General features: G+C 39.1%; 1 protein-coding gene across 5 annotated transcripts in view; it reads left to right on the top strand.

Moving 5' to 3' along the window:
- Positions 1–26,608, top strand: part of abraxas1 (abraxas 1, BRCA1 A complex subunit) — an 80,703-nt gene extending 54,095 nt beyond the window's left edge. For 4 of the 5 annotated variants that reach the window (XM_034192776.1, XM_034192781.1, XM_034192779.1 and 1 more), the window contains exons 6-9: positions 6,193–6,312; positions 24,493–24,577; positions 24,676–24,787; positions 26,217–26,608. In XM_034192776.1, the coding sequence (XP_034048667.1) occupies positions 6,193–6,312; positions 24,493–24,577; positions 24,676–24,787; positions 26,217–26,356 (457 nt within the window). In that variant the 3' untranslated portion in view covers positions 26,357–26,608. The remainder of the gene's footprint in view (positions 1–6,192; positions 6,313–24,492; positions 24,578–24,675; positions 24,788–26,216) is intronic. The other variant, XM_034192778.1, reaches the window with a different exon arrangement.
- The last annotated feature ends 207 nt before the right edge of the window (positions 26,609–26,815 follow it).

Below are 26,815 nucleotides of genomic sequence, written 5' to 3'. Positions count from 1 at the left end.
AATAGTTTTGAGTTTGTAGCGTCAACAGCAGATGCTACTATTATTGTGAACACCCCATTTTCTACTTTTTTTACTAATAGCCCAATTTCATAGCCTTAAGAGTGTGCATATCATGAATGCTTGGTCTTGTTGGATTTGTGAGAATCTACTGAATCTACTGGTACCTTGTTTCCCATGTAACAATAAGAAATATACTCAAAACCTGGATTAATCTTTTTAGTCACATAGCACTACTATTATTCTGAACACTACTGTATATTTTTTTTCAGAGAATATGGGGAATGAAAATGAGGTCAAATTTATCAGCCCCCCCCCCCCCCCCCCCCAACAAAATTTAAAGTTTTCTTCAAAATTTTCTCAAGTTCTTTTTTTAACAGAGCAAGGAATGTTCAACACAGCCTTTTGAAACATCCTAGTTTAATTTGGATTCTGACATTTTACTTTGCACGCAGAAACGAAATGATTTAACAAAAAACAAAAAGTACCAGAGTCAAAATGCTCCACCCCCTCAGGAAGTAATGTTTCAGACGACCGCGACCCGTCAGAATCACGCGAGTCGGACAGACGACCGCGACCCGTCAATCAGACGACTCCTGGAACATCACTGAAATAAGATGATATTCGACCAAATTTTGTTCTGAATCAATCTGATAAATAAGTTATTCCCATTGAGTATTTAGTCTGATGCCATTTTTTTTTCCATTCTTTTTATTGTCATTTTACATTTTCATAAAACAAACAAATGTGTCAACAGACACCAAACAAACCAGATAATTAAAATATTACAGCTCTTAATAATAAAAATTAAAATGCAGGAAGTGGTGGTGGGTTGTATTTGCACTGTGAATAACACATAATTATAAACAAGATTTACTTGTATTAGAGTCCTTGTAAAACGATGTGGGAGAGGTCCGGTCCTGTGTAGTCCAAATATGGGCATCACACTCTGTAGAACTAGTCTACGTTACTGTGGATGATGCTGGTAAGATATTCAAGGAGAATCATCTTGGAAATTATCTTGCGCCAACTGCTTAACGTAGGGACTTAGTCACTGATCCACTGTAGAAGAATGTTGTTCCTGGCTGCAAAGGTTAGAATGTTGAACAGCCTTATGACAGCTGATGTTTTCAAACATTTGTGTGGAAGTCTCAGGATCAGAGTGACAGCATCCATTTCAATGTTAATATGAATAATTTTCCTTATTTCACAGAGAATTTCAGACCAGAATGTTTGAATTTTATAACATGACCAGAAACAATGAGTTAAGGTTCCCACGTTAGTTTTACACTTAAGATACAAGGGGGAGAGTGCGCGGTTGAAAAAATGCCTTCGGTGCAGAGAAATATGTAATCTGTGTATAATTTTAAGTTGCATCGCTCTGGCACATGTACAAATCAAAATCTTTTTTTGCATTAGATCAAATTGAATCCTGTGTTTCCTCATCTGTGTTTACTGCCAGTTCCTACTCCCACACAACTCTCACCCTCTGTGTGTCACAGTTGGATAGACCATTGAGTGTACAACAAGAATGAGCTCAGAGACACTTTCAAATGTTGTTGAAACAGTATTTTCTCAACAGCAGATGTTTCAGGGTGATCAATTAGTGATCTAGTACTATGAATAATCAATCAATCAATCAATCAATTTTTTTTTTATATAGCGCCAAATCACAACAAACAGTTGCCCCAAGGCGCTTTATATTGTAAGGCAAGGCCATACAATAATTATGTAAAACCCCAACGGTCAAAACGACCCCCTGTGAGCAAGCACTTGGCTACAGTGGGAAGGAAAAACTCCCTTTTAACAGGAAGAAACCTCCAGCAGAACCAGGCTCAGGGAGGGGCAGTCTTCTGCTGGGACTGGTTGGGGCTGAGGGAGAGAACCAGGAAAAAGACATGCTGTGGAGGGGAGCAGAGATCGATCACTAATGATTAAATGCAGAGTGGTGCATACAGAGCAAAAGAGAAAGAAACAGTGCATCATGGGAACCCCCCAGCAGTCTACGTCTATAGCAGCATAACTAAGGGATGGTTCAGGGTCACCTGATCCAGCCCTAACTATAAGCTTTAGCAAAAAGGAAAGTTTTAAGCCTAATCTTAAAAGTAGAGAGGGTGTCTGTCTCCCTGATCTGAATTGGGAGCTGGTTCCACAGGAGAGGAGCCTGAAAGCTGAAGGCTCTGCCTCCCATTCTACTCTTACAAACCCTAGGAACTACAAGTAAGCCTGCAGTCTGAGAGCGAAGCGCTCTATTGGGGTGATATGATACTACGAGGTCCCTAAGATAAGATGGGACCTGATTATTCAAAACCTTATAAGTAAGAAGAAGAATTTTAAATTCTATTCTAGAATTAACAGGAAGCCAATGAAGAGAGGCCAATATGGGTGAGATATGCTCTCTCCTTCTAGTCCCCGTCAGCACTCTAGCTGCAGCATAATGTAATGTGTTATTTGCAAAAAGCAATAAAAATCAGTTTTATTCAAATTATAAGTGTTAGAAGGATATTCAAATGACATGAGTCTATTAATTGAGAAAAGATCCAGGAGTGTTTTGATATTTTTATCAGCCCACTTCTGGAATCCAAAGTCTGAGGAGCCCGAAGCGAAGGCAGGGTTGTTTATAACCGGAGTGAACATGGATGTTATATTTGATCTGCCCTCTTGACGGCGTACAAGCCGCCATGCTTTTAGAGTGTTAATAGTAATAGGATTTGTACAGTAAGTTTTGATTTCTTTGAAGTTATTAAAAAATAGTAAGTCACTAAGTCTGCATTGTGATAATGCTGATTCAATATCCATCCAGATTGAATTTTGACCAGCCATTTACAAATCTTAAGTGGGCACACAGTTGATATATTTTTATATTTGGCATATATATTATGCTTACCAAGCCCTTCGAACTTGGTAAGCATAATATTGTCATCTTCAACTTGGGTTTACATTTGTTGGAAATCAAGGAACTGAGCCATCTATTTATGTCCTTCAACACTCTTTTAGAGAACAAAACAGGAATCATTTGAATGGGATACAGGAGCCGAAGTAACACATTCATTTTGACCAAGGCAGTACGGCCTAACCATGAAACTGGGAGTGAATCCCAACGTTCCAGGTCCTGTTTAATTTTGGAAAGTAAAGGCACAAAATTGGAGTTGCAAAGCTGGTCAAGAGATGGTGTGATAGAAATTCCCAAGTACACAAACCCATTGGGAGACCATTTGAAAGGGCAGGGTGGCACCATAGTTGGCATTGCTGAGAGAGTACCAAGGGGCATAGCCTTGGATTTGGACAGGTTGACCTTGTAGCCAGAGAAGCGACTAAAATCAATCAATCAATCAATTTTTTTTTTTATATATCGCCAAATCACAACAAACAGTTGCCCCAAGGCGCTCCATATTGTAAGGCAAGGCCATACAATAATTATGTAAAACCCCAACGGTCAAAACGACCCCCTGTGAGCAAGCACTTGGCTACAGTGGGAAGGAAAAACTCCCTTTTAACAGGAAGAAACCTCCAGCAGAACCAGGCTCAGGGAGGGGCAGTCTTCTGCTGGGACTGGTTGGGGCTGAGGGAGAGAACCAAGAAAAAGACATGCTGTGGAGGGGAGCAGAGATCGATCACTAATGATTAAATGCAGAGTGGTGCATACAGAGCAAAAGAGAAAGAAACAGTGCATCATGGGAACCCCCCAGCAGTCTAACGTCTATAGCAGCATAACTAAGGGATGGTTCAGGGTCACCTGATCCAGCCCTAACTATAAGCTTTAGCAAAAAGGAAAGTTTTAAGCCTAATCTTAAAAGTAGAGAGGGTGTCTGTCTCCCTGATCTGAATTGGGAGCTGGTTCCACAGGAGAGGAGCCTGAAAGCTGAAGGCTCTGCCTCCCATTCTACTCTTAAAAACCCTAGGAACTACAAGTAAGCCTGCAGTCTGAGAGCGAAGCGCTCTATTGGGGTGATATGGTACTACGAGGGTCCCTAAGATAAGATGGGACCTGATTATTCAAAACCTTATAATAAGAAGAAGAATTTTAAATTCTATTCTAGAATTAACAGGAAGCCAATGAAGAGAGGCCAATATGGGTGAGATATGCTCTCTCCTTCTAGTCCCCGTCAGTACTCTAGCTGCAGCATTTTGAATTAACTGAAGGCTTTTTAGGGAACTTTTAGGACAACCTGATAATAATGAATTACAATAGTCCAGCCTAGAGGAAATAAATGCATGAATTAGTTTTTCAGCATCACTCTGAGACAAGACCTTTCTAATTTTAGAGATATTGCGCAAATGCAAAAAAGCAGTCTTACATATTTGCTTAATATGCGCATTGAAGGACATATCCTGATCAAAAATGACTCCAAGATTTCTCACAGTATTACTAGAGGTCAGGGTAATGCCATCCAGAGTAAGGATCTGGTTAGACACCATGTTTCTAAGATTTGTGGGGCCAAGTACATAACTTCAGTTTTATCTGAGTTAAAAGCAGGAAATTAGAGGTCATCCGTGTCTTATGTCTGTAAGACAATCCTGCAGTTTAGCTAATTGGTGTGTGTCCTCTGGCTTCATGGATAGATAAAGCTGGGTATCATCTGCGTAACAGTGAAATTTAAGCAATGCCGTCTAATAATACTGCCTAAGGGAAGCATGTAAAAGTGAATAAAATTGGTCCTAGCACAGAACCTTGTGGAACTCCATAATTAACCTTAGTCTGTGAAGAAGATTCCCCATTTACATGAACAAATTGTAATCTATTAGATAATATGATTCAAACCACCGCAGCGCAGTGCCTTTAATACCTATGGCATGCTCTAATCTCTGTAATAAAATTTTATGGTCAACAGTATCAGAAAGCAGCACTGAGGTCTAACAGAACAGCACAGAGATGATCCACTGTCCTGAGGCCATAAGAAGATCATTTGTAACCTTCACTAATGCTGTTTCTGTACTATGATTGAATTCTAAGATATAGATAAAGCTGGCTATCATCTGCGTAACAATGAAAATTTAAGCAATGCTTTCTAATAATACTGCCTAAAATGAGGCAGAAAATGAGGAGAAGTAAGTTGTAAAATATCTACACACACATGTACATGTGTAACACACAACCTGACGTCCTGACAGACTGATATTATTAGTCAAGGAAATTTCTAAAGGAAATAGAGCCGGATGCAAAAAATGGGAGAATTTGAAAAAGAAATATCAGGTTAACAGAACTAGATGCAGCCCAGAACATACATACAGGTGCTGGACATATAATTAGAATATCATGAAAAGTTGATTTATTTTCAGTCGATTCCATTCAAAAAGTGAAACTTGTATAATGTAGACATTCATTACACACAGACTGAATATATTTCCTGTTTATTTAAATAAATAAACTGTTTCCTGTTTTATCATTAGTATTTTATATGATTGTGTGTCTTTTTAAAATTCTTTTTATTTTATTTCTTTTACTTATTTATGTTTTAAACTTTCTTATTCTGTTTTAATTTTATTTCATTTTATTCTGCTTTTAAATGATGTTTGTGAAGTGCCTTGAGGCGATTAGTTGTGATATGGCACTATATAATTAATAAATTATTAGAATTATTTTAATTACTAATTAATTAATAACTAATCAATCAATTAATGATTAATCAAATAATATTAATTACTATTATTGATTAATTATTATTAGTATTATTAACATTAATCAATTACTAATTAATTATTAATACTATTAATTATTATTAGTATAAATTACAAATTAATTAAATTAATTAACATGACATGATTGCGATGCGTCGAAGAAATCTGTGACTTCTATTTCTTTGCATTTACACAGAAAGGCGAGAAAATAAAAAGAGCAACAGCTACTGCAACAAGTTGCATTGCAGTTGCCATGGTAACAAAAAGTGAAAACGGCAGTTTGACACGGGCGGGTTTTTTTTTTTCCTAAGGTGGAGGGGTGTCTCAATCATAGGGCTAGGAGGCTTACCCCTTCACCTTACCACCTTGTTTTAAAGGAGTAAGGGGGAAGGGGTACAAAAGAGATTGAGATTGGGGGTTAGTCTCAGCAGACCCTGATTAGAAAGTAAACCAGGTAGAATATCCCAACCAAGAACGACACGATATTCACCCCCCTATAGGATTCACCTATTCGTGCAGTCCTCATCCTCTGCCAGGCGAGTGAGTTCATGATGTTTGGTGTTCTTCCTGTGTGAAGCACTTCATGAATGTTCCTGTGCTGGTCAACAACTTGGGTTTGCTGGAACAGTCGCCCTACTGGAAGGTGTCGACCTCATGCTCAGCGTCCGGGTTCAACCTGACCATGAACAAACATGGGTAAGCTGCTCCGCGTCCACACAAACACACAAATCCAGCTGGCGCTCAGGGAACGTGCAGGTGCTGTGCATCACTGCATCCACCCAGACAGGCACCTGGTCCAGCCCAGCCTCTTCTCCATAGTACCCAGCCAGGAGAAGGGTTTCCTTAAAAAGAAGATGTGACGATTCAGCTGGGGCAGGTGATGGTCTGGAGCAGGGGTGCTCAAGTTCGGTCCTCGAGATCAACATTCCTGACACTCTTAGTTGTCTCCCTGCTCCAACACACCTGAATCAAATGAAAGACTCTTTAGCATGCTTTAATGGCTTTTTAAAGCAGGCTTTTCAACGTTTAATGTTGGAGCAGGGAGACAACTAAGAGTGTCAGGAAGGTCGATCGCAAGGACTGAAGTTGGGCAGATTTTTTATAACAGATTTTTTTTTAATTATCAAGTAATCAAAGAAAACAGTACAGTGCAGTTTCTTATTTCTTTTTATTAATGTACACATTATATTTCATGCTATTAATTTGTCTAAAAATAAATACCCAGGTTCATTATGTTAGTCAAGAAATTATCTCAACAACAGATGGTTTAATTTACAAATGATCATCAAAGTTTTCTAAAGAATCTTTTTTATTGTTATTAAAACTATTTTAATTACAAGTTTTCTAATGGAAGAAAAGTTTGTTTTTTAACTTAAAAATGTTCAGTAATTAGAATGAAATGTTGAAGTAATAACACATTTGTAAGGATTTTAAGGTGGCCAAGAATTTGAAAACAGATCATCAATAACTTCAAAGCTCCTGCCAAAACTAGGAAAACTCAGAAGTGAGTGAAGGTTGAACAAGTTGATTCATTATTGTGCCACAAATACTCCAAATGATCCATTTGAATTGATACTGAGAATCATTATATTTTGAGTTCTTTGAATTGTAATTTCCTCTGTACTTTTCTGAACCACGTTTTTTTTTTTTTTTATTAAAGGCTGGTAGCTCAAGTTTCAAGTTTATTTTTTCAAGTTTCAAGGCACATATAGTCTCATTCGCATACCCTCAAACACTTTTTTTTTTTTTTTTTTGCTATACAGATATAAAAATAAACATATACATTCATCACCGTTTGTCACACCGGTGCATATAGTGTGCCTCCTCAACCCGAAAAGGAGTGGGAAGAAGTATAACGTATAAACTCCCACCCCTAAGTAAAATTCACAAAGTATAAAACTCATGGTAGAGCAATGAACTACAACAATCACCCATCATCCATCATCCATCACCACCACCATCAATTCTTTCTGCTTGCTTTCGTATTCGGATCTTCTTTGTGAGGTACATATTCAATTCTCAATAGTAGTATACTCAAAAACTCCATATTCAATTATTCAAACCCATTAAAAGTGCTCATCAATATATACCCATATACGCACATTCACCTATACGCGTACACCTATATACAAGTACATGAAAACCCATACACAATAACACACATACATCTATACATGCATACATATTGTCCTTTTCATTATACTTTCCTATTTTCAAATGTACAGTTAGGTACTAACAATTGTATCAATGGCTTTCCATTATTTTCAATTCATTTAAAGTTTAACACATTTTTACCTTCTAAGCAATTACCAATAGTCTTACACCCTGATCATTACTATCATAATGCCGTACACCAGATACTACTGTTCAATGTCTATACAATAATCTACACTTCTTACTAACTCTATAAACATTTTTTTACTCCTTTGTGTACTGTGATAACATAATTTCTTTATATTTCTTTTTGAACTTATAAATGTTTCCACACAACTTTTTAGTTTATTCAGTTCAATCAATCAATCAATCAATTTTTTTATATAGCGCCAAATCACAACAAACAGTTGCCCCAAGGCGCTTTATATTGTAATGCAAGGCCATACAATAATTATGTAAAACCCCAACGGTCAAAACGACCCCCTGTGAGCAAGCACTTGGCTACAGTGGGAAGGAAAAACTCCCTTTTAACAGGAAGAAACCTCCAGCAGAACCAGGCTCAGGGAGGGGCAGTCTTCTGCTGGGACTGGTTGGGGCTGAGGGAGAGAACCAGGAAAAAGACATGCTGTGGAGGGGAGCAGAGATCGATCACTAATGATTAAATGCAGAGTGGTGCATACAGAGCAAAAAGAGAAAGAAACAGTGCATCATGGGAACCCCCCAGCAGTCTACGTCTATAGCAGCATAACTAAGGGATGGTTTACGGTCACCTGATCCAGCCCTAACTATAAGCTTTAGCAAAAAGGAAAGTTTTAAGCCTAATCTTAAAAGTAGAGAGGGTGTCTGTCTCCCTGATCTGAATTGGGAGCTGGTTCCACAGGAGAGGAGCCTGAAAGCTGAAGGCTCTGCCTCCCATTCTACTTTTACAAACCCTAGGAACTACAAGTAAGCCTGCAGTCTGAGAGCGAAGCGCTCTATTGGGGTGATATGGTACTACGAGGTCCCTAAGATAAGATGGGACCTGATTATTCAAAACCTTATAAGTAAGAAGAAGAATTTTAAATTCTATTCTAGAATTAACAGGAAGCCAATGAAGAGAGGCCAATATGGGTGAGATATGCTCTCTCCTTCTAGTCCCCGTCAGTACTCTAGCTGCAGCATTTTGAATTAACTGAAGGCTTTTTAGGGAACTTTTAGGACAACCTGATAATAATGAATTACAATAGTCCAGCCTAGAGGAAATAAATGCATGAATTAGTTTTTCAGCATCACTCTGAGACAAGACCTTTCTGACTTTAGAGATATTGCGTAAATGCAAAAAAAGCAGTCCTACATATTTGTTTAATATGCGCGTTGAATGACATATCCTGATCAAAAATGACTCCAAGATTTCTCACAGTATTACGAGAGGTCAGGGTAATGCCATCCAGAGTAAGGATCTGGTTAGACACCATGTTTCTAAGATTTGTCTTCTAAGATTTGTGGGGCCAAGTACAATAACTTCAGATTTATCTGAGTTTAAAAGCAGGAAATTAGAGGTCATCCATGTCTCCATGTCTGTAAGACAATCCTGCAGTTTAGCTAATTGGTGTGTGTCCTCTGGCTTCACGGATAGATAAAGCTGGGTATCATCTGTGTAACAATGAAATTTAAGCAATACCGTCTAATAATACTGCCTAAGGGAAGCATGTATAAAGTGAATAAAATTGGTCCTAGCACAGAACCTTGTGGAACTCCATAATTAACTTTAGTCTGTGAGAAGATTCCCCATTTACATGAACAAATTGTAATCTATTAGACAAATATGATTCAAACCACCGCAGCGCAGTGCCTTTAATACCTATGGCATGCTCTAATCTCTGTAATAAAATTTTATGGTCAACAGTATCAAAAGCAGCACTGAGGTCTAACAGAACAAGCACAGAGATGAGTCCACTGTCCGAGGCCATAAGAAGATCATTTGTAACCTTCACTAATGCTGTTTCTGTACTATGATGAATTCTAAAACCTGACTGAAACTCTTCAAATAGACCATTCCTCTGCAGATGATCACTTAGCTGTTTTACAACTACCCTTTCAAGAATTTTTGAGAGAAAAGGAAGGTTGGAGATTGGCCTATAATTAGCTAAGATAGCTGGGTCAAGTGATGGCTTTTTAAGTAATGGTTTAATTACTGCCACCTTAAAAGCCTGTGGTACATAGCCAACTAACAAAGATAGATTGATCATATTTAAGATCGAAGCATTAAATAATGGTAGGGCTTCCTTGAGCAGCCTGGTAGGAATGGGGTCTAATAAACATGTTGATGGTTTGGATGAAGTAACTAATGAAAATAACTCAGACAGAACAATCGGAGAGAAAGAGTCTAACCAAATACCGGCATCACTGAAAGCAGCCAAAGATAACGATACGTCTTTGGGATGGTTATGAGTAATTTTTTCTCTAATAGTTAAAATTTTGTTAGCAAAGAAAGTCATGAAGTCATTACTAGTTAAAGTTAATGGAATACTCAGCTCAATAGAGCTCTGACTCTTTGTCAGCCTGGCTACAGTGCTGAAAAGAAACCTGGGGTTGTTCTTATTTTCTTCAATTAGTGATGAGTAGAAAGATGTCCTAGCTTTACGGAGGGCTTTTTTTATAGAGCAACAGACTCTTTTTCCAGGCTAAATGAAGATCTTCTAAATTAGTGAGACGCCATTTCCTCTCCAACTTACGGGTTATCTGCTTTAAGCTACGAGTTTGTGAGTTATACCACGGAGTCAGACACTTCTGATTTAAAGCTCTCTTTTTCAGAGGAGCTACAGCATCCAAAGTTGTCTTCAATGAGGATGTAAAACTATTGACGAGATACTCTATCTCACTTACAGAGTTTAGGAAGCTACTCTGCTCTGTGTTGGTATATGGCATTAGAGAACATAAAGAAGGAATCATATCCTTAAACCTAGTTACAGCGCTTTCTGAAAGACTTCTAGTGTAATGAAACTTATTCCCCACTGCTGGGTAGTCCATCAGAGTAAATGTAAATGTTATTAAGAAATGATCAGACAGAAGGGAGTTTTCAGGGAATACTGTTAAGTCTTCTATTTCCATACCATAAGTCAGAACAAGATCTAAGATATGATTAAAGTGGTGGGTGGACTCATTTACTTTTTGAGCAAAGCCAATAGAGTCTAATAATAGATTAAATGCAGTGTTGAGGCTGTCATTCTCAGCATCTGTGTGGATGTTAAAATCACCCACTATAATTATCTTATCTGAGCTAAGCACTAAGTCAGACAAAAGGTCTGAAAATTCACAGAGAAACTCACAGTAACGACCAGGTGGACGATAGATAATAACAAATAAAACTGGTTTTTGGGACTTCCAATTTGGATGGACAAGACTAAGAGACAAGCTTTCAAATGAATTAAAGCTCTGTCTGGGTTTTTGATTAATTAATAAGCTGGAATGGAAGATTGCTGCTAATCCTCCGCCCCGGCCCGTGCTACGAGCGTTCTGACAGTTAGTGTGACTCGGGGGTGTTGACTCATTTAAACTAACATATTCATCCTGCTGTAACCAGGTTTCTGTAAGGCAGAATAAATCAATATGTTGATCAATTATTATATCATTTACTAACAGGGACTTAGAAGAGAGAGACCTAATGTTTAATAGACCACATTTAACTGTTTTAGTCTGTGGTGCAGTTGAAGGTGCTATATTATTTTTTCTTTTGAATTTTTATGCTTAAATAGATTTTTACTGGTTATTGGTGGTCTGGGAGCAGGCACCGTCTCTACGGGGATGGGGTAATGAGGGGATGGCAGGGGGAGAGAAGCTGCAGAGAGGTGTGTAAGACTACAACTCTGCTTCCTGGTCCCAACCCTGGATAGTCACAGTTTGGAGGATTTAAGAAAATTGGCCAGATTTCTAGAAATGAGAGCTGCTCCATCCAAAGTGGGATGGATGCCGTCTCTCCTAACAAGACCAGGTTTTCCCCAGAAGCTTTGCCAATTATCTATCCTCATTAATAATACGGACAAGTTCACTCTAATTTTCATTTGCATAAAATATGTTTGTGTCATCCACAAATAAAATCATTCTCATCATTTTGGAAATCTTAAATAAAATATGTCATTTATATATAAATTAAATAGTTTTGCTCCCAAAATTGAACCTTGGGGTACTCTGCATAAAATTTCCAAGTTATTTGATGTAAACTCACCCATTTTCACAAACTGCTTTCTCTCCGTTAAGTAACTCTGTATCCATTGCAATGCAACGCGCCTAATACCATACATTTCTAATTTTTTAATCAAAACTGAATGATTAAGAGTATCAGAAGCTTTCTTTAAGTCTATAAAAATGCCAACTGCATATTTCTTTCTCTCCATAGCATTGGTTATCTCCTCTATGGTTTCAATTACTGCCATTGAAGTGGACCGCTTACTCCTAAAACCATATTGACATTCATTAAGAATTTCATACTTTCCAATAAATAACTCTAATCTATTGTCATATAGCTTTTCCAAAACTTTAGAGAATTGTGGGAGTAGAGAGACTGGTCTATAGTTTGTAAAAATGTGTTTATCTCCACTTTTAAATAGAGGAACAACTTTAGCCATTTTCATTTTGCTTGGAAATTTTCCCATTATAAAAGATAAATTACAAATATAAACAAGTGGTTTAACAATACTTTCTATTACTTTTTTAACCAGTATCATGTTAATATCTTGAAAATCAGTTGATGAAGATTTACTTTTAAATTTCCTAACAATAGCAATAATTTCAAGTTCATCTACAGGAGAGAGAAAAAATTAATTTCTATTTCTCTCAATAAGTATTGGAGCATCAGGACCTTTACCAGAAATTGTATTGGCCAAATCCGGGCCAATATTAACCAAAAAATTAAAATGATTTACAGTTTCACTCATATCACAGTTACCTTTATCCTTCTCAATAAAATAATCTGGATATATCATTGTTTTTCTCCTTCCATGCTGCATAAGATCTTTTAATATTCCCCAAACCTTTTTGGTATTACATTTATTCATTTCCAGTTGTTTTCTATAATATAATTTTTTTACTAGTTCTTAATAGCTCTGTTAGTTTATTCTTATATAGTTTATATTTGCTTTCAGCTTCTTTAGTTTTCAATTTAATAAATATTTTGTAAAGATTATTTTTCTTTCTACATGCATTCTGTAGACTTTTGGTCATCCAAGAACGTTCCACAAATCTTTTTTATCGAACTGTACTTCTTAATCAGACAGTGTGTGTCATATAATTCCATAAATATCTCCATTAACTTACTATAGGCCCTGTCCACATTTTTCTCACAATAAATTAAATTCCAATCCTGGGAATTTAAGTCATTGATCAGGGATTTAATTGCTTCCTCTGAGCAAACCCGTTTATAGATATGTTTTTCCCCTCTACAATCTGTAATTTTTTTGTTATATATATAATAAACACTGGTAGATGGTCAGATCTATCACAGACCATTAGGTCGCCTGTAGTGTCATTCATAGTGCTGTTTGTGAAGATGTTATCAATTAAAGTGGCACTGTGATTTGTTACCCTGCCTAGTTATAGTTGGATCAATCAATCAATCAATTTTTTTATATAGCACCAAATCACAACAAACAGTTGCCCCAAGGTGCTTTATATTGTAAGGCAAAGCCATACAATAATTATGTAAAACCCCAACGGTCAAAACGACCCCCTGTGAGCAAGCACTTGGCTACAGTGGGAAGGAAAAACTCTATTTTAACAGGAAGAAACCTCCAGCAGAACCAGGCTCAGGGAGGGGCAGTCTTCTGCTGGACTGGTTGGGGCTGAGGGAGAGAACCAGGAAAAAGACATGCTGTGGAGGGGAGCAGAGATCAATCACTAATGATTAAATGCAGAGTGGTGCATACAGAGCAAAAAGAGAAAGAAACAGTGCATCATGGAACCCCCCAGCAGTCTACGTCTATAGCAGCATAACTAAGGATGGTTCAGGGTCACCTGATCCACCCTAACTATAAGCTTTAGCAAAAGGAAAGTTTTAAGCCTAATCTTAAAAGTAGAGAGGGTGTCTGTCTCCCTGAATCTGAATTGGGAGCTGGTTCCACAGGAGAGGAGCCTGAAAGCTGAAGGCTCTGCCTCCCATTCTACTCTTACAAACCCTAGGAACTACAAGTAAGCCTGCAGTCTGAGAGCGAAGCGCTCTATTGGGGTGATATGGTACTATGAGGTCCCTAAGATAAGATCAATCAATCAACTTTTTTCTTATATAGCGCCAAATCACAACAAACAGTTGCCCCAAGGCGCTCCATATTGTAAGGCAAGGCCATACAATAATTATGAAAAACCCCAACGGTCAAAACGACCCCCTATGAGCAAGCACTTGGCCACAGTGGGAAGGAAAAACTCCCTTTTAACAGGAAGAAACCTCCAGCAGAACCAGGCTCAGGGAGGGGCAGTCTTCTGCTGAGACTGGTTGGGGCTGAGGGAGAGAACCAGGAAAAAGACATGCCGAGAAGGGGGGCAGAGATCGATCACTAATGATTAAATGCAGAGTGATGCATACGGAGCAAAAAGAGAAAGAAACAGTGCATCATGGGAACCCCCCAGCAGTCTACGTCTAAAGCAACATAACTAAGGGATGGTCCAGGGTCACCCGATCCAGCCCTAACTATAAGCCTTAGCGAAAAGGAAAGTTTTAAGCCTAATCTTAAAAGTAGAGAGGGTATCTGTCTCCCTGATCTGAATTGGGAGCTGGTTCCACAGGAGAGGAGCCTGAAAGCTGAAGGCTCTGCCTCCCATTCTACTCTTACAAACCCTAGGAACTACAAGTAAGCCTGCAGTCTGAGAGCGAAGTGCTCTATTGGGGTGATATGGTACTATGAGGTCCCTAAGATAAGATGGGACCTGATTATTCAAAACCTTATAAGTAAGAAGAAGAATTTTAAATTCTATTCTAGAATTAACAGGAAGCCAATGAAGTGAGGCCAACACGGGTGAAATATGCTCTCTCCTGCTAGTCCCCGTCAGTACTCTAGCTGCAGCATTCTGAACCAACTGAAGGCTTTTTAGGGAACTTTTAGGACAACCTGATAATAATGAATTACAATAGTCCAGCCTAGAGGAAATAAATGCATGAATTAGTTTTCAGCATCACTCTGAGACAAGACCTTTCTGATTTAGAGATATTGCGTAAATTCAAAAGGCAGTCCTACATATTTGTTTAATATGCGCTTTGAATGACATATCCTGATCAAAAATGACTCCAAGATTTCTCACAGTATTACTAGAGATCAGGGAAATGCCATCCAGAGTAACGATCTGGTTAGACACCATGCTTCTAAGATTTGTGGGGCCAAGTACAATAACTTCAGTTTTATCTGAGTTTAAAAGCAGGAAATTAGAGGTCATCCATGTCTTTATGTCTGTAAGACAATCCTGCAGTTTAGCTAATTGGTGTGTATCCGCTGGCTTCATGGATAGATAAAGCTGGGTATCATCTGCGTAACAATGAAAATTTAAGCAATACTGTCTAATAATACTGCCTAAGGGAAGCATGTATAAAGTGAATAAAATTGTTCCTAGCACAGAACCTTGTGGAACTCCATAATTAACTTTAGTCTGTGAAGAAGATTCCCCATTTACATGAACAAACTGTAATCTATTAGACAAATATGATTCAAACCACCGCAGCGCAGTGCCTTTAATACCTATGACATGCTCTAATCTCTGTAATAAAATTTTATGGTCAACAGTATCAAAAGCAGCACTGAGGTCCAACAGAACAGCACAGAGATGAGTCCACTGTCTGAAGCCATAAGAAGATCATTTGTAACCTTCACTAATGCTGTTTCTGTACTATGATGAATTCTAAAACCTGACTGAAACTCTTCAAATAGACCATTCCTCTGCAGGTGATCAGTTAGCTGTTTTACAACTACCCTCTCAAGAATCTTTGAGAGAAAAGGAGGTTGGAGATTGGCCTATAATTAGCTAAGATAGCTGGGTCAAGTGATGGCTTTTTAAGTAATGGTTTAATTACTGCCACCTTAAAGGCCTGTGGTACATAACCAACTAACAAAGATAGATTGATCATATTTAAGATTGAAGCATTAAATAATGGTAGGGCTTCCTGAGCAGCCTGGTAGGAATGGGGTCTAATAAACATGTTGATGGTTTGGATGAAGTAAATAATGAAAATAACTCAGACAGAACAATCGGAGAGAAAGAGTCTAACCAAATACCGGCATCACTGAAAGCAGCCAAAGATAACGATACATCTTTGGGATGGTTATGAGTAATTTTTTCTCTAATAGTCAAAATTTTGTTAGCAAAGAAAGTCATGAAGTCATTACTAGTTAAAGTTAATGGAATACTCAGCTCAATAGAGCTCTGACTCTTTGTCAGCCTGGCTACAGTGCTGAAAAGAAACCTGGGGTTGTTCTTATTTTCTTCAATTAGTGATGAGTTGAAAGATGTCCTAGCTTTACGGAGGGCTTTTTTATAGAGCAACAAACTCTTTTTCCAGGCTAAGTGAAGATCTTCTAAATTAGTGAGACGCCATTTCCTCTCCAACTTACGGGTTATCTGCTTTAAGCTACGAGTTTGAGTTATACCACGGAGTCAGACACTTCTGATTTAAAGCTCTCTTTTTCAGAGGAGCTACAGCATCCAAAGTTGTCTTCAATGAGGATGTAAAACTATTGACGAGATACTCTAACTCCCTTACAGAGTTTAGGTAGCTACTCTGCTCTGTGTTGGTATATGACATTAGAGAACATAAAGAAGGAATCATATCCTTAAACCTAGTTACAGCGCTTTCTGAAAGACTTCTAGTGTAATGAAACTTATTCCCCACTGCAAAACCTTATAAGTAAGAAGAAGAATTTTAAATTCTATTCTAGAATTAACAGGAAGCCAATGAAGAGAGGCCAATATGGGTGAGATATGCTCAATATCTAGGATCAATACAAGTTGTGTGGAAAACTTGACCCAACAAAAATAAAAAATTTTAGAGAATTGGGGGGGGGGGGGGGGGGGGGGGGGGGGTTGCACCAGAGTGCGTCTGAGATTTCAGATTTCTTCTGGGGGAGAACCCCAGACCCCACACCAGGTGCTAAACAGTTTCTTTTTTTTTTTAATTAGGGGTGTGGCTCCTTTGAGTGGCAGCTTGTGTGTCGTGGCGTGGCTGAGACTCAGATGTCTGGTCACACACAGGTCACCAGCTGTGGCTGCTAACTGCTATTTCTGAGCATTTTATTTCAAATAACTGTTAATTCTCCTTGTGGCTCGTCTAAGACGTCTGTGCTCCAGTATTAATTTATTTATTTTGAGTGTTGTTTAATTTTGTATGCCAACAGTGTTAGCGCTCTTAGTGGCTATCGTAGCTTGATGAAGTTAGGTTCAGTTAATCCACAATTACCAAAGAAACAAGCGTCATAATTTTGACTGGCCACACCAAAGGAAGCCTGTTGTGAAGGTGTCGTAACACGGACCCACAACAGGGGGCGCAAATGAACGGACAATGGATAAGAAAAGGAGTAACAATTTAATGTTGTGAAGGCACACAACGGAATACAGACAGAAAAATACTGGATGCCAATTGTACACAAGAGGACTGTGGGCAGGCTCGAAGATAGGAGACCTCTGATGATCGAAGAGCCGGGGCCCACACCGCTTCCACCACCAACGGCCTGAAGAACACCGGAGCCGCCAAGTCCTGAGTCCCCAGGTGGGTCTCTGTCCTCCGTTGTCGGCCCTGGTACTGCTGGCAGACAAGAAACAGATGACGGTGAGTGTGAGTCCTCACACCCAGCAACCTTTACACACAATTCCTCCGGGAGGGAAAACCTCCACCTCCAGATACGTTATCACTCGTGCAGCTCCTGTTTGTCCCTCTTCTGGATGGAGTGAGAGACGAAGACCGTCGTCTTCTCACTATCCGCCAATCCAATCTCCAACAGACTTTACAGGTGTACGGCTGCACACAGATCACAATTTGAAACAACACTCAGAGAATACAGCAGAGAAGAATTACCTCTAGTGGTAGATGATTTCTCGGCGAGGAGGTGGAGTTGTAATCCGCTTCTTATGTGGTGGTTGATGAGAGACAGCTGGTGTGGTTGACAAGTGACAGCTGTCACTTCCAATGGCTCCGGCGCCCTCTCATGCTTGAAGCCCGCACTCCAAGCAGGGCGCCGACTGGTGGTGGTGGGCCAGCAGTACCTCCTCTTCAGCGGCCCACACAACAAAGCCGTTATGAAAGCCACCGAGTCGGCTGGAACCTTCAGCCTCCTACACGAGTGTTTCAGGAACAAAGAAGATCCTCAGGTGAATGTCCTCTCCGCTTAAAGCCCAGAACATTGTCATCATTCCTCCATGTGGTCCTCTTCCTTCTCCACACACTCACACCAACACCAGACCAGGTTTTCCATCCTGCCAGTGAAGAGCTCTGGTGTCTTCTTACTGCAGCGTCTTTGTTCATCTTGGGAGAAAGCTGGAGGCTGAGAGTGTCTGTGGACTCGTGTGTACTTGTGTGGACTAGGATGAAGCCGCTTTCAGTGTCCACAAATTAGTGAAGATGATCTCACAAAGTAAAGCTGAGCCTGTTAGACTAAACATATGAATCACTTATTTCTGTTGTATCTAATCTGTACGATAAACAGTGTCTGTGGGTGCCAAAAACTGGAGATACACAAAGGACTGATAAAGCTTGGGTAACAAAGGGACTCCTGAATGCATGTAAAAAGAAAAATTTATTGTATAAGCAGTTTTTAAAATTTAGAACTAATGAAGCCGATAGAAAATATAAGACATATAAAAATAAATTAACAAACATTATGCGATTGTGTAAGAAGCAGTATTACTGCGATTTGTTGGAGAAAAATAAAACTAACATTAGGGGAACCTGGAAGCTCTTTGGTGAAATCATTAAAAAGAAAAAAGTTGTTAAAGATTATCCATCTTACTTTTATATAGACTCTGATAAAATTGTAAAAGTAAATCAATTTTTTTCTGATTATTTTAATGATTATTTTGTTAATGTTGGTAAAAATTTAAAATTTTAATTAAAGGAAAAAAATCCACTGATATCGATAGCTTTGATTTGGTTTTGATTAAGAACATTATTGACTGTATTATCAAACCTTTAACATATATTTGTAATCTGTCACTCATGACTCGGAAATTTCCCTCCAGAATGAAAATTGCTAAGGTGATACCATTGTATCTCTTTGTTATCACAGTTTTCTAAAATTCTGGAAAAATATTTGTAAAGAGGTTGAACAATTTTATAGAAAAACATCATATACTTAATGAACAGCAGTATGGTTTCAGAAAAAAAAAATTGAACTTCTTTGGCTTTAATAGACTTTGTGGAAGAAGTTACAAATGCAATAGAGAAGAAGCAATACACTGTTGGGTTTTTTTTTTTTTTTTTGATCTACAGAAAGCATTTGATACTATTGATCATACAGTATTATTGGAAAAATTACAGATGTATGGTATTAGAGGGCTGCCCTTTAACTGGATAGCTAGCTATTTACGTAATAGATATCTATTATTTATTTGTTATTATCTATCGTCCACCTGGTCGTTACTGTGAGTTTCTCTGTGAATTTTCAGACCTTTTGTCTGACTTAGTGCTTAGCTCAGATAAGATAATTATAGTGGGCGATTTTAACATCCACACAGATGCTGAGAATGACAGCCTCAACACTGCATTTAATCTATTATTAGACTCTATTGGCTTTGCTCAAAAAGTAAATGAGTCCACCCACCACTTTAATCATATCTTAGATCTTGTTCTGACTTATGGTATGGAAATAGAAGACTTAACAGTATTCCCTGAAAACTCCCTTCTGTCTGATCATTTCTTAATAACATTTACATTTACTCTGATGGACTACCCAGCAGTGGGGAATAAGTTTCATTACACTAGAAGTCTTTCAGAAAGCGCTGTAACTAGGTTTAAGGATATGATTCCTTCTTTATGTTCTCTAATGCCATATACCAACACAGAGCAGAGTAGCTTCCTAAACTCTGTAAGGGAGTTAGAGTATCTCGTCAATAGTTTTACATCCTCATTGAAGACAACTTTGGATGCTGTAGCTCCTCTGAAAAAGAGAGCTTTAAATCAGAAGTGTCTGACTCCGTGGTATAACTCACAAACTCGTAGCTTAAAGCAGATAACCCGTAAGTTGGAGAGGAAATGGCGTCTCACTAATTTAGAAGATCTTCACTTAGCCTGGAAAAAGAGTCTGTTGCTCTATAAAAAAGCCCTCCATAAAGCTAGGACATCTTTCTACTCATCACTAATTGAAGAAAATAAGAACAACCCCAGGTTTCTTTTCAGCACTGTAGCCAGGCTGACAAAGAGTCAGAGCTCTATTGAGCTGAGTATTCCATTAACTTTAACTAGTAATGACTTCATGACTTTCTTTGCTAACAAAATTTTAACTATTAGAGAAAAAATTACTCATAACCATCCCAAAGACGTATCGTTATCTTTGGCTGCTTTCAGTGATGCCGGTATTTGGTTAGACTCTTTCTCTCCGATTGTTCTGTCTGAGTTATTTTCATTAGTTACTTCATCCAAACCATCAACATGTTTATTAGACCCCATTCCTACCAGGCTGCTCAAGGAAGCCCTACCATTATTTAATGCTTCGATCTTAAATATGATCAATCTATCTTTGTTAGTTGGCTATGTACCACAGGCTTTTAAGGTGGCAGTAATTAAACCATTACTTAAAAAGCCATCACTTGACCCAGCTATCTTAGCTAATTATAGGCCAATCTCCAACCTTCCTTTTCTCTCAAAAATTCTTGAAAGGGTAGTTGTAAAACAGCTAACTGATCATCTGCAGAGGAATGGTCTATTTGAAGAGTTTCAGTCAGGTTTTAGAATTCATCATAGTACAGAAACAGCATTAGTGAAGGTTACAAATGATCTTCTTATGGCCTCGGACAGTGGACTCGTCTCTGTGCTTGTTGTTGGACCTCAGTGCTGCTTTTGATACTGCTGACCATAAAATTTTATTACAGAGATTAGAGCATGCCATAGGTATTAAAGGCACTGCGCTGCGGTGGTTTGAATCATATTTGTCTAATAGATTACAATTTGTTCATGTAAATGGGGAATCTTCTTCACAGACTAAAGTTAATCATGGAGTTCCACAAGGTTCTGTGCTAGGACCAATTTTATTCACTTTATACATGCTTCCCTTAGGTAGTATTATTAGACGGTATTGCTTAAATTTTCATTGTTACGCAGATGATACCCAGCTTTATCTATCCATGAAGCCAGAGGACACACACCAATTAGCTAAACTGCAGGATTGTCTTACAGACATAAAGACATGGATTACCTCTAATTTCCTGCTTTTAAACTCAGATAAAACTGAAGTTATTGTACTTGGCCCCACAAATCTTAGAAACATGGTGTCTAACCAGATCCTTACTCTGGATGGCATTACCCTGACCTCTAGTAATACTGTGAGAAATCTTGGAGTCATTTTTGATCAGGATATGTCATTCAAAGTGCATATTAAACAAATATGTAGGACTGCTTTTTTGCATTTACGCAATATCTCTAAAATCAGAAAGGTCTTGTCTCAGAGTGATGCTGAAAAACTAATTCATGCATTTATTTCCTCTAGGCTGGACTATTGTAATTCATTATTATCAGGTTGTCCTAAAAGTTCCCTAAAAAGCCTTCAGTTAATTCAAAATGCTGCAGCTAGAGTACTGACAGGGACTAGAAGGAGAGAGCATATCTCACCCATATTGGCCTCTCTTCATTGGCTTCCTGTTAATTCTAGAATAGAATTTAAAATTCTTCTTCTTACTTATAAGGTTTTGAATAATCAGGTCCCATCTTATCTTAGGGACCTCGTAGTTACCATATCACCCCATTAGAGCGCATTCGCTCTCAGACTGCAGGCTTACTTGTAGTTCCTAGGGTTTGTAAGAGTAGAATGGGAGGCAGAGCCTTCAGCTTTCAGGCTCCTCTCCTGTGGAACCAGCTCCCAATTCAGATCAGGGAGACAGACACCCTCTCTACTTTTAAGATTAGGCTTAAAACTTTCCTTTTGCTAAGCTTATAGTTAGGGCTGGATCAGGTGACCCTGAACCATCCCTTAGTTATGCTGCTATAGACTTAGACTGCTGGGGGGTTCCATGATGCACTGTTTCTTTCTTCTCTTTTTGCTCTGTATGCACCACTCTGCATTTAATCATTAGTGATTGGATCTCTGCTCCCCTCCACAGCATGTCTTTTTCCTGGTTCTCTCCCTCAGCCCCAACCAGTCCCAGCAGAAGACTGCCCCTCCCTGAGCCTGGTTCTGCTGGAGGTTTCTTCCTGTTAAAAGGGAGTTTTTCCTTCCCACTGTAGCCAAGTGCTTGCTCACAGGGGGTCGTTTTGACCGTTGGGGTTTTACATAATTATTGTATGGCCTTGCCTTGCAATATAAAGCGCCTTGGGGCAACTGTTTGTTGTGATTTGGCGCTATATAAATAAAATTGATTGATTGATTGATATCAGTGTGTTCATCTTGGTGGGATAAAATTTGAATTTTTGAGGATTACTTGTGGAGTACACCAGGGGTCAGCCCTTGGGCCATTAAATGGTAAATGGACTGCATTTATATCGCGCTTTTCCATCTGAATCAGATGCTCAGTTATGCCTCACATTCACCCCGATGTCAGGGTGCTCACTACACACCGGGAGCAATAGGGGATTAAAGGCCTTGCCCAAGGGCCCTTAGTGATTTTCCAGTCAGGCGGGGATTTGAACCCATGATCTTCTGGACTCGAGCCCAACACCTTAACCACTAGACCATCACCTCCCCCATTATTGTTTTTGTTGTATGTTAATGATATAGGTTTGGTTTCTAAGTCTTTGAGTTGTATTTTGTTTGCTGATGACACAACTGTGATTGGTAGTGGGGATAATTTGGGACAGCTCTTTGGACTTGGAGAGAGAACTGCAAAAATTAAATATTGGTTGACTCTAATAAATGATTACTTCATTTCGGTAAAACTAAGTGCATCATATTAGGAAATAAGCCTAGAAATTTAAGCAGTAAATTATTGTTGAATGGTATTGAAATTGAACTTGTATCTCAAACTAAATTTCTTGGAGTTTTTGTTGATGATAAGCTCAGTTGGAAAACTCATATATAGGGTGTCCCAAAAAATATACAACATTTAAAACACTCGGTTTGACCCTTAAATGCTATAAACTTAATCACTTGTTTCTTTTTTACTTGCAGAGACCCTGAAGTTTATGTTGATGCCAAGCAAGACTCAGGAAAAAGCCAAGATTAACCAAACTACAGCGAAAAAAAATTATTGAGTTTTGGCACCAGACCAAGAGTGTCAAACAGGTGCAGCGACTTGATACTAGACTGATAAAATGCAGGGCCAATATTGACATTGGTATGAAAAACTTCAACCTTTCAGCTTTCTATCCAGCCATAAATTTATTTCCTAGACATATGCTTTGACCATTTTCTTTGCTGATAAAATGTTGCATATTTTTTTGGGACACCCTATAAAACATATCGAGTCCAAAATATCAAGAGTTACTGGTATCTTGTACAAAGTACATTACTTTCTCCCCCAACATCTGTTGGTTTCATTGTATCACTCATTATTTGTCCCTTATATGACTTACTGCATTGATGTTTGGGGAAATACATATAAAACAAATACTAATCCAATATTTCTGTTGCAAAAAAAGCTATAAGAGTGATAAGTAAAAAACCATATTGTGAACCAATAAATTCAATGTTTGTTCATCTTCAGTTTTTGAAATTTTATGACTTGGTTGATTATTTTACAATACAGATAATGTATAAAGTTAAAAATGGACTCTTGCCTAATCATGTCCAGGAGCTGTTTAAAATGAGAGTCCAGTTATAATTTGTGTGGAATTTTGGTGTTTGATAGAAGAAAGATTTGAACTACTGCTAAAAGTCATTGCATTTCCGTAAAGGGTGTTCGAGTGTGGAATGACTGTTTAGATTGGATTAAAGTATCCAGTACACTGGCTTGTTTTAAAAGACTGTATAAAAATAATACATTAACTTGTTATAGTTTGAGTAATTAAGTAAATTGACTGTGTGGCTATTTTTTGTTTGTTTGTTTGTCTGTTGTATTAGTTTGTTTGTTTCACTGCGTTACATTACTGACCGGTATTGGTTTTTTTGTTTGTGCGTAGAACCTGATGTACGTGGTGGGCCTTTAGAAGCCTCTTCTTCTGCTCACACCCTTTCAGTTGCACTAAGTGGGTAAATTGTTTGAGTTTTGTTCTATATGTTTTAATTTTTGTTTTCTCTTGACTTGTTTTGTAAATGAGAGAATTTGTTTGTGCGTGCTGAATAAAAATCATTCATTTATTTAAAAAAAAACTAATCTCCTTAAATGAAGGTGTTGCTGTTGGACGGAGCTGAGCTGGTTAAGAATCCAGTTCTTGACAGACAGCAGGGTCCTGATGTGGGTGTGGCCTGACTGCCTGGCAGTGTACATGGACATATTTAGAGATGTGCTGAAAATCATATATATCTGAAGGAGGTCATGTGTGTGTGTGTGTGTGTGTGTGTGTGGGCGCGCACTGACTTCAGCAGGAAGAAGAACCTGGAGGTGTGTCCTCTTTAGGTTGCTGGAGTCTGAAGCCTTCAGATCAGCCTCACATGTCTTTCTGTAATCTGAATTCTTCATCCTCCTCTGAAGGTCAAAGTTCTTCTCCTCAAACGGTTTGCTAAGAGAAGTAAACGAAGTGAACAAAATGAACGACTCACTGCAGTCTGAGTTACAGGTGAGAGTCTGAGACGACGCTCCAGGATGCTTCCCGGGATTCGGGGTCCAAACGTCTCTTACAAATGGAACTCTGTTTGTTTGTTTGTTTGTGGACAGACGGCGTGCAGGGCTGTGGAGGAGAGCGAGCGACTGGTGGAGGTGCTGCAGGAAGATGTCTCAGTTCTAAGGAGAAGACTCCAAGAACACCAGCAGGATGGACGTGGAGACGGTAAATCCATTCAGTGATGACTCCAAACCTCTTCTGTCTGACTGGTCCTCTGCACACACACACGTGTGTGTCTGGTAATCTGGTGATGTTTGCATCAGTCTTACTTTCTCTGTGTCATGAAACAGTACCGTGCCCCCCCCACCGTGAAAAGTTTACACTCATATTTGATTCAGTTGACTATTATTGATTAAAATATAGATTTAACAGAAAACCTCTGGAACCTGTGAGTGGATGTTGAATCTCAGAGTGAACTGAAGTCAGATCATCTCTTAGGTTCCATGTCGAATCCATTCAGCTCATTTATTTTCAATTTCAATTCTCACAGAATCTGAATCATCTGCAGTAATGTAGCTGAAGGTGGAAACTATTGAATCACACAAAGTAAAAGTCATAGGTAACTTTTATTTTGAGGTCAAGAATAATCATTGATCTGAAGCTCTTATTATTTCATATGAAATGATATAAACAGATGATGATATTTGTTGGCTTTGCCACAATCCATCAGACACCAAAAAAGTTTCAGTCAAACGTTATTTGTCACAGCACGCGTGGGATGGAACCAGAGAGTGAGGCGTTTCTGTTGGTGAGGAAAATTTAACTGACCTGGACTTTGTGGACGATGCTGTGGACTTGGTGGACTCAGAGGACACTGAGTGAGCAGTCAGTCTCTGGGGTTGTGACTGTCCAGGATCCAGTCCAGACGTCCTGGACTCGTCCATCACAAGTGTCTGTTTGTGGTGGAAGTGTTGAACTTGTAGAGATGTTCACTGATCTCAGCAGGGACCTTCATCTCACTGGGTCCTCACCCTTTCAGATCCAGAGACACCTGGGCAGGTCATGAGGTCAGAGATATTTGGTCACGCTGATATAATGAAGGTCCAAGTCTTTAAGGTCCTGGTACTTCCTGTTTTACCGTCTGGTTGTCAGACTTGGACTCTAACCAGTGGATGTCTTTGGTCCCAGGTCTCTGTGGAGGATCTTTGGGTCCTGCTGGAATGACTTTGTGTCTAATGAACAGTTACTTAGTGAGACTCAGATGAGGAGGATCACTGACACTGTGAGGGACATTTAGTCCATTAGTTTCTGTGTGTATGATCCAGCGTGTAGCGTTGAGAATCTGAGTGGCTGCAGAAGGACACGGACACGTCCTCGTTTCACTTGCTGGCTCCTTTTTGTCGGGAGACCACTGGTCTGCCTGGGTGTGTGGTACCAGTGGCTGCTCCAGACCCCATTAGTCCTACAGATGGTGCCGTGTTACGATGTTCAGCACATCCCGATCAGTCAGTGGTGACATTCGAAACTGTCAACCTCCTCAGCGTCTTGGCGACATTTGCTTTAGCAAAAACTGATCAGTTAGCATGATTGCTTCAGTACTTTTGGAGGAGACTGAAGTTCAGACTATTAATTCAGTTAATTTTCTTTCTTGCAGCAGATGATCGGAAGCAACGTGAGCCAGAGAAGAACCTGCTTCTGCACAGCACCATGAAAACGCTGTTCACCTCATCGCCACACTTCCACACACACACTTTGTCTGCCGACGGCACTCCGGTGCCTGATAACTCCTGGTGAAGAAGGTTCCGGCATACTGTCACATTCAGAAGAACTGCACTCTGAAGACTCTCAGCCACACTGATGTCCACCAACACCACCCTCTGAAGATGGAACCACAAAAAAAAAAAAAAAAAAAATCAGCTGTTGAGGTCATCTTCCAGAGTGTCGAGCCGTCGTCCGTGGTAACTAACAGACACAACATATGGACACACAGTGATCACCGGAAGTGCAAGACCTCACACCTGAAGGACTACCTCCTCCCCCACCCACCAAAGAAACCCCCCCCCCCCCCCCAAAAGACTCGGCAAGGTTGAAGGTGACCTTCCCGAGTCACTGGCACATGTTTGGACAGTGTTCAGCTTTCCGATGTTAAAGCTTGTATTTAATATAGAAACGATGGACAGTTGCTGTTGTCCTTCACGTCTCTGTGAGAGGGGCGAGACAGCTGGAATTACAAAGTTGTGACGTTTGTCACTT

This window comes from Thalassophryne amazonica, chromosome 17 (genome assembly GCF_902500255.1).
Source record: "Thalassophryne amazonica chromosome 17, fThaAma1.1, whole genome shotgun sequence".
NCBI classification, from domain to species: domain Eukaryota; kingdom Metazoa; phylum Chordata; class Actinopteri; order Batrachoidiformes; family Batrachoididae; genus Thalassophryne; species Thalassophryne amazonica.
This window is presented reverse-complemented; position numbering and strand designations above follow the sequence as displayed.